The 14,110-nt window shown below is 38.3% G+C and overlaps 1 protein-coding gene across 1 annotated transcript in view; it reads left to right on the top strand.

Annotated features, from left to right (window-relative positions):
- The window catches only part of ca (claret), a 367,006-nt gene that overhangs the window by 281,608 nt on the left and 71,288 nt on the right, over positions 1 to 14,110 (top strand). The window contains exons 22-24 of the mRNA XM_067136443.2: positions 7,132 to 7,242; positions 11,333 to 11,485; positions 11,570 to 11,713. Coding sequence (XP_066992544.2) covers positions 7,132 to 7,242; positions 11,333 to 11,485; positions 11,570 to 11,713 — 408 coding nt within the window. The remainder of the gene's footprint in view (positions 1 to 7,131; positions 7,243 to 11,332; positions 11,486 to 11,569; positions 11,714 to 14,110) is intronic.

Here is a 14,110-nt window from a genome sequence, read left to right on the forward strand (position 1 = left end):
ACGGCCGCTTCCTTCCCACTCCTAGCCCTTTCCTGTCCCATCGTCGCCATAAGACCTATCTGTGTCGGTGCGACGTAAAGCAACTAGCAAAAAAAAAAAAAAAAAATTTATTCTAAAGAAGAAGCTATTGTATATCATAACTTGGCATGATCTGAGACACATGTAAGTAGTTATGTTTTGTGGATAGAAATTTCAGCTTCACTCCGCTTGGAATTTCTCTTTTCTTGACTTCTCTGGCTTCTAAAATTAATCCACTATCAAAAAGGTACTATTTACATCCATTGTATCATTTTTTACCATATCATCAGCATGAGACAGCTGATAGAAAAAAACTGGGAATATGGAAAGGATCTGGTCATGACCTTCATAGATATAGTAAAGGCATATGGTAGTGTCCCCAGAGGGAAGGTTTGGGAAACCATGGTTAAAAAGACACTCGGAAGAGAAATGTTAGAAATGGTGCAAGCAGTGTACAACAACTGTGTTAGCAGAGTACTGACCTCAGTTGGAAAAACAGAATGGTTTAGGAATAAGACTGGACCAAGACAGGGGAGTTTGCTGTCACCTCTATTGTTTTTTATGGTTGTAGACGAAATTGTAAAGGAAACAAAGGAAGCCTATGGAGATAAAGAGATGAAGATACTGTTATTTGCAGATGATGATGTGATCTGGGGAAAGAACAACAAAGAAGTGCAACAACTAGATGTACTGAATGAAAAAAATTAAGAAGTATGGCTTGAAATTCAGTACAGAGAAAAGCAAGACTATGGTGTCGAGAGGGTGAAGGCAAGAAAAGGGCACTGTGAAAATTGGAAGTCAGAGTCTGAAAATTGTGGACAGCTTGAAATACCTAGGAAGTGAATTAATGCAAAATTCTAGGGTGGACATGGAGAGGCTAAAGCACGGTAATACATTCTACCAAAGTATAAGAACTTGTGTGGAGCAAAGAAGTACCTACCGAGCTCGATAGCTGCAGTTGCTTAAGTGCGGCCAGTATCCAGTATTCGGAAGATAGTGGGTTCGAGCCCCACTGTCAGCAGCCCTGAAGGATGGTTTTCCGTGGTTTCCCATTTTCACACCAGGCAAAAGCTGGGGCTGTGCCTTAAATAAGGCCATGGCCGCTTCCTTCCCACTTCTAGCCCTACAAAATTTTAGGGTGGACATGGAGAGGCTACAGCACGGTAATACATTCTACCAAAGTATAAGAACTTGTGTGGAGCAAAGAAGTACCTACCGAGCTCGATAGCTGCAGTTGCTTAAGTGCGGCCAGTATCCAGTATTCGGAAGATAGTGGGTTCGAGCCCCACTGTCAGCAGCCCTGAAGGATGGTTTTCGTGGTTTCCCCATTTTCACACCAGGCAAATGCTGGGGCTGTGCCTTATATAAGGCCATGCCCGCTTCCTTCCCACTTCTAGCCCTTTCCTGTCCCATCATCACCATAAGACCTATCTGTGTCGGTGCATCGTAAAGCAACTTGCAAAAAAAAAAAAGTACCAGGGTAAAGTAAAGAGATAATGTACAAAATGTACTATGTACCCATACTGACTTATGCAGCTGAGACTTGGACTTTGACTAGCAGGCAAGAGAGTAGAATTCAAGCCAGTGAGATGAAATTCCTAAGATGTATGATAGAAAAGACAGAGTGAAAATAGAAGTTGTTAGGAAGGAAATTAGGATAGGAAATCTAAATGAGAGAGTTGAAAAGAATAAACTAAGGTGAAATGAAATGGCGTATGGCTTTTAGTGCCGGGAGTGTCCGAGGACATGTTCGGCTCGCCAGGTGCAGGTCTTTTGATTTGACGCCTTTAGGCGACCTGCGTGTCGTGATGAGGATGAAATGATGATGAAGACAACACATACACCCAGCCCCCGTGCCATTGAAATTAACCAATTAAGGTTAAAATCCCCGACCCGGCCGGGAATCGAACCCAGGACCCTCTGAACCGAAGGCCAGTACGCTGACCGTTCAGCCAGCGAGTCGGACAACTAAGGTGGTTTGGACATGTAAAGATGATGTATGAGAATAGAATTCCAAGACATGTGCTGGAGGCAAAGTACGAGGGCAAGAGAGCAAGAAGAAGACCTAGAACGAGGTGGATTGAATCATTGGAGAGCGGCATAAGAAGACAAAATTTAGACTGGGACAAGATCATGGAGGAGGAATGGTGGATGGAAAGAGGAAGATGGAGAAGTGTCATAAATACCCCGACCCGGCAGGAGCTGAATAAGGGAAAATGATGATGATGATGATGATGAATGTATGTATGTATGTATGTCTTTTCAGTCTTGATAGAAACTTCTTACTCTACCTATTAAGATTTTATAATTTTGTAGATATGGTTCCACTAAATGGAAAACTATTTGGCAGGGGAGAGTTTAAGAGTCTCCTATCACATCCCAAATTACTAAAAAGTTTAATCTTTAGCTAGTCATATAATTTGAGAGAAATGAAAATCCACAGCCTGTTTCCAGTCAGCCAACCAGGTCAGGAATGGAATGAATAGAGCCCCCATCTAATGGCAAGGATAGGAACTGTGCTGGCTGCCGAAGACTGTCGCACTCCTCTGGGGCAATGATTAATACTGACAGATGAAATGATATTGGAGAATGTTGCTGGAATGAAAGATGACAGGCAAAACCGGAGTACCTGGAGAAAAAAACCTGTCCTACCTCTGCTTTGTACAGCATAAATCTCACATGAAGTGACCGGGATTTGAACTATGGAACCCAGTGCTGAGAGGCCAGCGTGCTGCCATGTGAGCCACGGAGGCTTCGTATAATTTTGAATCCATGTATCAAAATATACACCAAATAATTTTATCAGATGAGGTCAGTTTTAATATCTCTATAACAATTGCTTGTGTACCTGTGTAACCGCTGCTTCAGCAGCTACACAAACACAGTAAAGGGAGTAAAGTAAGTGCAGTTACACAGTACCTAAGAGAGAGAGAGACACACACACACACACACACACACACACACACACACACACACACACACACACACACACACACACACACACACACACACACACACACACACACACACACACACACACACACACACACACACACACACACACACACACACACACACACACACACACACACACACACACACACACACACACACACACACACACACACACACACACACACACACACACACACACACACACACACACACACACACACACACACACACACACACACACACACACACACACACACACACACACACACACACACACACACACACACACACACACACACACACACACACACACACACACACACACACACACACACACACACACACACACACACACACACACACACACACACACACACACACACACACACACCATCTGATGAACTACGCGGAACTCCGCCCATAACAACACTGGTAAAAATCAGTAGGGGCAACTTGACGGTAATAAACCAGGAACGTGGAAATGAGCCGGGAACCTACTAAGGGCATGGAGATGGCTTAGGTTGCAGTTTCCAGAAAATCAACCGTGATCCGTGATTTTCAAAATATATTGTTTACAAATGGACTTTACAAATGAATTCCGAACAAATTCAGCCATGCGGAAGGTACCGGTACACAGATTGTAAATACAATTATGTGTTCTTTGAGACACACAAATTAGACGTTCCTTGACAATAGCTTCCCATAAGTTCAAAGAGTCAAGCATATACCATACATCTATTTACAAATCAAGTTGTACAATACAATTTGGAAGGTAAGGAGAAACGTAACATGCTGTTACAATTTAGAGTGAAGTTAAACGTATCTTGCAAATATCTGAACACAGTTGAAACGGGGTAAAATCAGAAATATCTAAACTTGGCGCAGAGGCCAATTCAACTTGGTCCTACAGCAAAAACACTTCTGATGCGGGCCAGTGGAAAAACTAGCGTGCAACAAGTGACACGGAACTACTAGAGGCAAAACCTCAAGCAATTTACATGTTTAGCAAAACAAGGAAAGGGGAATGCCTCCAAAACAAACAGGCAAACCCAGCTGAAAAGCTAATGCATCTGAAATAATTGAGTGGCGAATCTGGGTGTGGTTAGGGCAAACTCCTAAATGAAAAAGCAAACGAACATTAAAAGTAATTTAAGTTGGGACAGAAATCAAGAGTGCTTACCCCAAAGTAGCCCATCCCGGTAGTGAGGCGTCACTGACGACGTCAAAACTTCGGACAGTCAAGAGATAGAAGACAGACCACGAAATGCCGCCTCGCTCTCTTTACAAAGGGAACTCTGGCCTTGGAGTAGCCAATCAGAATGCAGGATCCTGCCTATTGTCACCCAGATTCACCAATCACAACTCTTACTTTGGTCGCGATGTTTAAATAACTTTCTTGAATACCCATGATCGTGAATCTTCCATTTCCAGAATAGTATGAACATACTTTCTAGAATACATAACTAACAAAGGCCAACACACCCTGTTCTAAAATTCATGTGACAACTTTCTGGACAGTTCCAGTAAATGTAGGAATGAAACCTACTAGTTACACATACAATATGTTACCAAAATATTTACACTGTACAGGTTAGGTAATTACATGGCATACAAATAAAACATTCTATCACCACACTTCAGATCATACAGTAGGTACTACTTAATAAGGTTTACAAATAAAAACTTCTGTAAACACTTTACACTTCCAATATATTCTACACCTGTGTCACCTGCTTTATTAGCACAGTAGATCTTTTCAGGAATTTTGAACATATCTTAACAATATTATTATATTAACCTTTAGAATACCAGACAACGATACAGTATATCGTTCTTTGATACTTGTATGTAAAGTGCCAGTAACGATATATCATTGTTTGAGCAACACATCTTACTATCTACATTCAGCACGATTATGAACAGCAGATGGCAATATCTTGCATTTTGTTTCCATAGAGTAAACAACAAAGTTTGTCCGACTCGTTGGCTGAATGGTCAGCATACTGGCCTTCACTTGAGGGGGTCCCGGGTTAGATTCCCGGCCGGGTCGCGGATTTCAATCGCTTCTGAATAATTCTCCTGGCTCGGTGACTGGGTGTTTGTGTCCGTCCCAACAATCTCCTCTTCATATTCACACAACACACTACACTACCAACCACCACAGAAACACACAATAGTGATTACATCCCTCCATATAGGGTTGACAGCAGGAAGGGCATCTGGCCATAAAACAGGGCCATGTGAGATTATTAGTCTTTGAGAGGGATATTGTCTGTAATGAATTAAAACAGAAGTTAGTATTTTGAAGCATGCGTATTGACAAGAAATTTCAAGTAGGTAATATGTCATTTGACAAGTAACTTACTTATCAAGGTGGTGTTAAGTAGATCTGACTGTTCCGGCAGCTCCTGCCTGACTAACATTTCTATTTCTGGTGTTATACTTGTGCGGTAAAGGAGGGGTGGGGTGTAGAGGGGAGGAGGAGTTATGTTGATCTTTAAGCTCCCCTGTGTCATTACTGGAGGGGCATTAATAGGGGTGGTGTGGGTGATAATTTGCTTATTATAACTATTGTCGGTAGTAAGTACATACCATTCTCAACATTTCCTGCAGGTTTAAAATAAAAATATTCAAAATTGTAAATTATGTGGTGCTTTAAATAGGGACTTGAAAATGCTGCTAATCAGCCTGGCATTCTTGGCACATTCTCAGCATGAAAGCATGGCACTAAGAGGATTAATCCAATTATTTTGTGAAATTTAACTCTTTGATAAAATAGCAAACCTAGTTGGATCTTTCAACTAGTAACTAAGGTTCACACAAGGATTTTTCACTAGAAGCTTACTACAACAATGACCAAAGAATTCAAGGCACAGATTTTGTTAGTGGTGATGTAATTTTCAGCAAATCAACTGCTCCAGACGTTTGTACTCTACTGCTTACTATAGGTGAACTTCATTTTAAAAAAAAATGACTACCATAGAAATAACTTGTTAGTAATAGAACAGAATAATAAAAATTACTATATTAAAGATGTCCAGATTGAATATTAATTGTGTGAAAAAAAAAAAAAAAAAAAAGAATCAAACTTGTAAGCCCTTTGAAGGGAAATATTAAGTTTTAATAATTTGATTTTAATAGAAACTTAGAACTCTCTCTGCTGATGTTAATATGCATTTATGAAGAATGTTGGTAAAATGGAATGTAAAGGTAACTGTGGGTGTAGATTAATGCTTTTCAGCCTGATCACTTGAATCTACAAGATTTTTTTTGCTTTATGTCGCACAGACACAGATAGGTCTTATGACGACGATGGGATAGGAAAGACCTAGGAAGTGGAAAGAAGCGGCCGTGGCCTTAATTAAGGTACAGCCCCGGCATTTGCCTGGTGTAAAAATGGGAAACCATGGAAAACCATCTTCAAGGCTGCCGACAATGGGACTCGAACCCACTATCTCCCGATTACTGGATACTGGCCGCACTTAAGCGACTGCAGCTTATGAGCTCGGTAATCCACAAGACTGATAGTGGAAATAATATGAATGACTGACTCCAGTCATGGACTTCATAGAATACGTAAATATATACCAGTTATGGTGTAGGAATACCTTATTTTAAAGATGAAATTGAGAAATATTAATTACATGTAAATAGATTGCTTACAAGGTGTTTTCTAGGGCGTAATTCTCCTCACTGTCAACTTCAAAACATTCCATTATAACTTGTCTGAAAAGTCTACAAAAATTAGATTGCTCTTCCTTGTTTAGTTCCTTTCAGATAAGTGTACATATAGCATCATTTTACAAGAAATAGACTGACTTTATTTAGAAGGCAAGTTGAAAGAGTTAGAATCCATAGCTACTGATGTTTCCCTTCATATCTTTATTTTAATTTCTATTTACAGTATATATCAAGTTTCTGATGAATAGTAAAATAGGCACTGTTGTGGATTCCCAGTGAAAATCTCTGTAACTACTGTATAAACTAGTTATGAAATACATTTTGATGAAATGGCACCATAAAATGTGCTCTGATAAGCTTTAGTTGTAGCATTTCCGTTTTCTAACCTGCATGTGTGTGCGCATGTGTGTGTGTGTGTGTTTGATAATTAATTGAATTTCCCAGTGGAGTGTCTTAAATAACTAGGTATGCTTGCAGGCAGGACGCAACAGTCGACAACAGCCAGCCCGTTGGGATGGAGATGAATCCCAAGCTCATCTGTTCCCTCAGTTAGTAGATACCAATCTAGTCAATGGCACCATAGCTCAGGTAAGTGCATACATGCAGACCTGGAATTCTCATTTGTAGAAAGGGCTATATACCATATTTACTTGTGTAATTTTCCTTTTTGCTTTATTTTGCCTGCACAGTAAAGGCTGTGTAGTTATAAGCTTGCATTCGAAAGATGGTGGGTTCAAACACCACTGTCGACAGCCCTGAAGATGATTTTCCTATTCCATAATTGCCAAAACTTCAAATGATGGTGCAATGTTAAACCCTTAAGAAAATAATTTTTTAAAAATTAATTTTTCCACCCTTTATAAAAATTAATGAAAATAAGAGAGAAACCAAAATGTTCACATTATAATCTGCTTTATTTATCTGATTTTTCCCATTGCAAATATCTGTTTGGGTGGTGAGAGAAACTGTATCTATTGTTTGAATGTCTGATCATAGTTTGTTAAGAAGATGGAATTTTGTATGACATAAAGTGAACTTAAAGTGATTTGATAGGACCAAGTAATAGGAAATTTCAGAGCTATTCTAAGAAAACATCATTATTTGAGGTACTGAAATCTAGGTAGTAACTGGAATGGAGAAATGATTTTTAATTGAATTGGGAAATTATGAAAATTGTATTTCTCACAAAATATTGCAGTTGGAAATAGCAAAAGGTTTAAAGTTTGATTGTCGGGAGTGTGAAAATGTTTGTAGACATGAGAGGTATCTGATGCACCTATTGTTTCGATTCCACATAAAATTCAGTCCCTTTGCTTTGAAAATTAGTTTGTATTAAGAACTTTTATTAAAACAAAAGTTATTGGACCACACCAAATGCTGTAGTAAGCCATATAATCTTTTCTTGGTCCCATGTCATTTAATATAAGTTGATTCTCTTGACTATATCATTTCTCTCTCCTTCCATCCCACAGTGATAATTGAGACATCATACTTACTCTTCTCTGATGGTCTTCCAGAATATTTTAACCCTATACTGTATTAACTACTGTGTAGTGAATCAGAATGTTGAACCAATAGCTGAAGTTGAGTATGTAAATGAAAGAATTATAATAATGCACATAACTTACATGTAAACAAGGAACTACGGAAGATAGTACAGGTGTATGCTCCACAGACAGGATGTAGCATGAAGGAAAAAGAAGAGTTCCTCAATAAACTGGAAACACATATTGTTGGAGATGGGATCATGATAATGGGAGATCCGAATGCTCATGTGGGAACTGATAGAATGGGATATGAGAATGTTCTGGGCCCACATGGGTATGGCAATAGAAATATGAAGATGGAGAGAAACTGTTGGACTTTTGTATCAGAAAGAACCTGATAATACAGAACACATGGTTTATGAAGAGGAATAGCCATAAGATCAGCCGATACAGTTAAGATGGACAGTATGGAACGCTCATCAATTTTATAATAACAGACCGAGAATGGGGAAAATACGTCATGAATAAGAAGATAATCCTCACTGAAAGTATGGAAGGTGATCATAGATTATTAATTGTGGAATTAAAACAAGTAAAAATCCCTAAAATTATATTGAAGAAGAAACCAAAAATCAGGATTTGGAAATTGGAGGAGGAAGATAAAAGAATGGCATTCCAAGATTGTATAAAAAGGAAGTTGCCTAACACGGAAATATGAAGTGGAGAAGAAGAGTGGGACAATTTAAGACAGACATTTGTGTAAGCAGCAGTTGAGCTATGCGGAAAAACAAAAGCAAAGGTTAAAGGAAAGGAGACGCGGTGGTGGACAGACAAAATAAAAGAAAGGAACAAGGTGAAGAAAGAAATGGATAAGGAAAAGAAAAAATGTATCAGAGGGATGAGAATAAGATAGAAAGGTTACATGTGGAATACAAAAGATTGAAACTACAAGTAAAGAGGAGTATCATGGAAGAAAAGGAGAAATGTTGGGGAGAGTTTACCAACAAAATTGAGCAAGATAATTGAGGAAATAAGAAACTATTATACCGAGTAATAAAATCGAAAAGAATAAATCAAGAAAAAATCAAAGCATTAGAGAGAGAAGATGTATCCATAGTACATGATGAAAAGGGTCTTTAGAAGGTGATAGAGAGAATGAGAATGACTGCTCGGAGGAAGAAGGAGATAAGAAAATGGAAATAATAGGCGAATAAGTAGATGAAAAAGTAGACAAATAAGTTTGAGTGGCGTCTTTAAAAGTAGGAAAGATCACAATATGAAGATAAAGTTGAAATTCAAGGGGACAAATTGGGGCAAATATTCATTTATAGGAAGGGGAGTAAGGCATTGGAATAACTTACCAAGGGAGATGTTCCAATTTCTTTGAAATCATTTAAGAAAAGGCTAGAAAAACAACAGATACGGAATCTGCCACCTGGGCAACTGCCCTAAATGCAGATCAGTATTGATTGATGATTGATGTTGATGAGAAGAAGAGAACCCGATAACATGGTTGGAACTTGAAAGGACAGTGAAAGCAATGACCAAAGGTAAAGCAAGTGCAAAAGACTAATTCAATGCTGATATGATGAAGGCAGCAGGAATCATTGGACTACAGTGGCTATACAGAACCCTCAATGCCATATGGAAGGATGAAAGGATAGCTGAAGATTGGCAACAAGGAAGCATTGTACTATTATTCAGAAAAGGAAATAGGAAGAAATGTGAAAATTATAGAGGTATAACCCTATTATGACATGGGTTAAAACTAATGGAGAAGGTCATAGAATGCCTGCTGAAAAGGAATGTACTAAAGTCATTAATTAACAAGATAAAAATGTTGTATCGTGAGGGTAAAAGCAGTGTACAAATGGGGAGTGGTGACTCTAAAATGTTTTATACAAAAAAAGGTCTCAAGCAAGGAAAGTGCACTGTCACCATTATTCTTTATTATATTGATGGATGTAATCATAAAATGTGTAAAACAGAGTATCAGTAGTGATGAATTGAATGCTTTGTTATTTGCAGATGATGTGGTGATTTGAGGAAAGGGAGAAAAGGAAGTATAAAGGAGACTGGACATTTGGAATTTAAATCTGAAGGAGTTTGGAATGGTAATTAGTAAAAAGAAAACTGTAGCCATGCACTGTGGAAAAGAGAAAAAAAGAGGCCAAGTGAACATAGACGGAGAACGGTTAGAGAATGTAGAACAGTTTACATATATGGGTAGCATTTTATTAATGGAAGTAATGAAATCAGCCCTGAAATTAATAACAGACTAAGTAAAGGTACAACATTTTATCATCAAGTCAGAAAGCTTTTATGGGATGACAAAGTGCCCAAGAGAACAAAATTAACATTATATAAACAGTATTTCATACCAATTGTAACATACAGACTAGAAACGCTGGTAACTAATAAGAGACATGATAGTAAGATCCAAGCAGTAGAAATGACATTTTTAAGAACATTGGTTAAAAAGACAAGAAAAGATAGAATTCAAAATATTAAAATCAGAGAAGAGCTAAATATAGAACCATTAGTACAGAACATACAGAAAGCAAGACTGAGATGGTTCAGACATGTAAAAAGAATGGGAAAGGAACAGGTAACAAGAAGGGAGTTGGAAAGAGAAGTTAAGGGAAAGAGACCAGTTGGAAGACCGAGAAGAAGGTAGATGGATCAGATTTGGAAGGACATTAGAGAAACTGGATTGTATTTGGTGGAAGTAATGGAGCAGGAAAAGTGGAAGGACAGAAAGGGGGCTTGTTAACCACACACGGGCGACTGAAGTGGGACATTGATGCGATTATGATGATGATGATGATGATGATGATTTATTTATTTATTTATTTATTTCGTGTGGCTATTTCTAGCCGAGTGCAGCCCTTGCAAGGCAGACCCTCCGATGAGGGTGGGCGGCATCTGCCATGTGTAGGTAACTGCGTGTTATTGTGGTGGGGGATAGTGTTATGTGTGGTGTGTGAGTTGCGGGGATGTTGGGGACAGCACAAACACCCAGTCCCCGGGCCGTTGGAATTAACCAATGAAGGTTAAAATCCCCGACCCGGCCGGGAATCGAACCCGGGACCCTCTGAACCGAAGGCCAGTACGCTGACCATTCAGCCAACGAATCAGACATGATGATGATGATGACGACTGTATTAACTTATATTTGTTATTCTTTTCAGATCTCATGTGGATGTCATCATTCAGCTTTACTCACTAAGGAAGGTGAGCTGTACATTTGGGGCCGTAATTTGGATGGTCAGGTGGGAAACGGTTCTCGAAAAGAAGTGCCTATACCTACTCCTATGTCATCAACACCTTCTGTGAGCATGAAGGTGAGTTACACCAGTGTTTCTTATTTGTTATCTGTGTTATATTGAATGGTGTATTATGTTCACCGGAAGTCTGTTTGGTCACAGTCCCCGACAAGTATTTCTGGGGTAATACCCAGTGCTGCAGGCTCACTGCGACTCCAGCAGGTATGCTGTGGCTGTGAGTTTACTACAGCGTTAGAGGCCTCTGGTGGCAAGGTGTGGGCATGGGGCAACAACAGTCAAGCACAGGTTAGTCTTCCTAGTTTTGTTCAGTGTTACTATTGATAATAATTAACCCTTATGCTTTCGAGGTAACGATCTATCGGTACTCACGGTTCCTGCAAGAACTGTCGTGGTAACGATCTATCGTTACTGGCCTTTATTGTGATTACTTTGTTATTTACACGCCAGATAGCAGCATTTTGCATGAAATAATAATATTTACCATGCTAGTAAACAATAATATAACCTTTCTAATAACATCAGTCACAAATTTGTGCATTGAACACAGTTTCCCAGAATTACTTAAAAACTTTCAAAATCTGAAACTTTTAACTTTGTTTCCACATTTTTTAATTTATTATTTTTTTTTTTTACATTGAACCCTTTTGGTGTAGAGACATGACTTACTTGCAGTGATAGTGATATATACTTTGTATGTTTACAAACTTTCATGTTGATATCACAGTGCCTGGCAGTTTTCACACATCCATCAGCTGAGAGTTTGAAAGTGAAAGGGTTAAGTCAAGCCATATATGGAGAGATAAGAACAAGAAAAGGAACACATAATGAGATGAATATAGTGGTAGGTCATTGTGGGATATGGGAGCAGCAGGAGGAGACAAGGACATGAAAACACAAAGAGACAATCTCCACATCTTCATACTCTTCCATCTTCAAATAGATAGGTTGTAATAGGCCATTCATAAATTAATTAACTCTTTTGAACAGCTCATTTGAAAGAGCTACCTTGCTCCTTGATGTTATGTTAACAAGTCGACTCTTTCATGAACAAAGAGTCTGTATTATAAACTGTGGATCCATGAAAAGCTAGCTTATTTCATTGACTAGTTCATTTGTAGCCAATATCTTGCTTCACATAGTCACGTGACATAGATATGCAGCTTCCTTTTTAGAGGCTAACCCATCTAGTCTCTTCACACAGTGCAGTTGCCATATTAGGAATAAAATGAAATAAAAGGTAGCAAATAAGGCAACATGGTTATTGGATATTACTTGCCAATTCACTTACTCTTTGCACTTTGAATCTATGAAGGGTGTGGACCCAATAGGTTAAGGGAAAATAAATATCAACACCTAATTGAGGTTTAACTTTCAACAACTATGCACAGACAATACAGACAACTTTCCAGAATACATTTGAATACATCACCAGTAACAAGTAGAAAACAGTGTATAGTAGTTTTATTCTATCTGTAATAATTCATAAATAGACATATCCTGACCGATTTCTTAAACATGGTCATAATCAAGAATCAACATTATAATGCCAACATAATACCATTCTGTTTTATGGTTTAGTGAATAAATTGGTACAGTTTGAAATCCAAATTAAGGAAAATATAAAATGATATACTATTTTAGGTTTTAAAAAATATTAATAACTCTTACAATATTAGTTATACCATTGTATGTTTTAAATAATTGTTTACAAACTTTCAAGAAATGTCAATATATCGAAAGCATGTCTTGAAAGACATTACTTTAAGATAGAATTGGATACAGGCAAAATAATATTAAATATCATAAATAACTGGGTATATATGACTATATGTGCATACATTTTTTTCATTATTTTATATGAAACTGGATCATTTAAATGGCAATGTTGCTGACAGTGGATTTGAAGAAAGCTGTTCTTTCTATTCCAGCAAAGATAAAAACATTGGGACTGTGGAAGAGATATGATGACGACACTCCTTGATTTATAAAAAGCTTATGATAGTGTCTCCAGAGCAAAGATACGGAAAGTAATGCTACAGAAGGGATTTGGAAAACAAATGATGGAATATAGACAAACAATGTACAAAAATCCTTGCAGCAGTGTTAAGACATACGTGGGAAGACAGAGTAGTTTTGGATTGGAACTGGACTACTACCAGGAAGTGTCCTGTCACTACCATTATTCATAATGGTTATGCAGAAAATTGTGAAAGAGACAAAGGAAAAATATGGGTACAAGGAGCTGAAGGTAATGAGGTTTGCATATGACATTGTGGCGTAGGGAGCAAACAAAGGGGAAGTACAAGGGCAAGTCGACATGTTGAGGAAGATTATTGAAAATTATGAAAATAAAATCAGCATGGAAAGGAGTAAGACAGTGGTACTGACTAGAGGAGAAAGGGAAGGGAAAACAATTACTGTATAAGAATGAGGGGACAAAACCTTGAAATTGTGGAAAGCTTCAAGTACCTGGGAAGTGAACTGATGCAGGATGGAGGGCTGGCCATGGAGATCAGAAAAAGGATTCAACAGGATTCATACTTCTTAAAAATGTCATTTCACTGGCCTGGATTTTATTTTCCTGTCTTCTTGTCATGTCCAGGTATCCACTGCATATGTCAGCATTTTACTCCAGTTGCTTCTGATCCTACTGCTTGTATCATTTCCACACACATTTCGTCC

Source organism: Anabrus simplex, chromosome 1 (genome assembly GCF_040414725.1).
Source record: "Anabrus simplex isolate iqAnaSimp1 chromosome 1, ASM4041472v1, whole genome shotgun sequence".
NCBI lineage: Eukaryota > Metazoa > Arthropoda > Insecta > Orthoptera > Tettigoniidae > Anabrus > Anabrus simplex.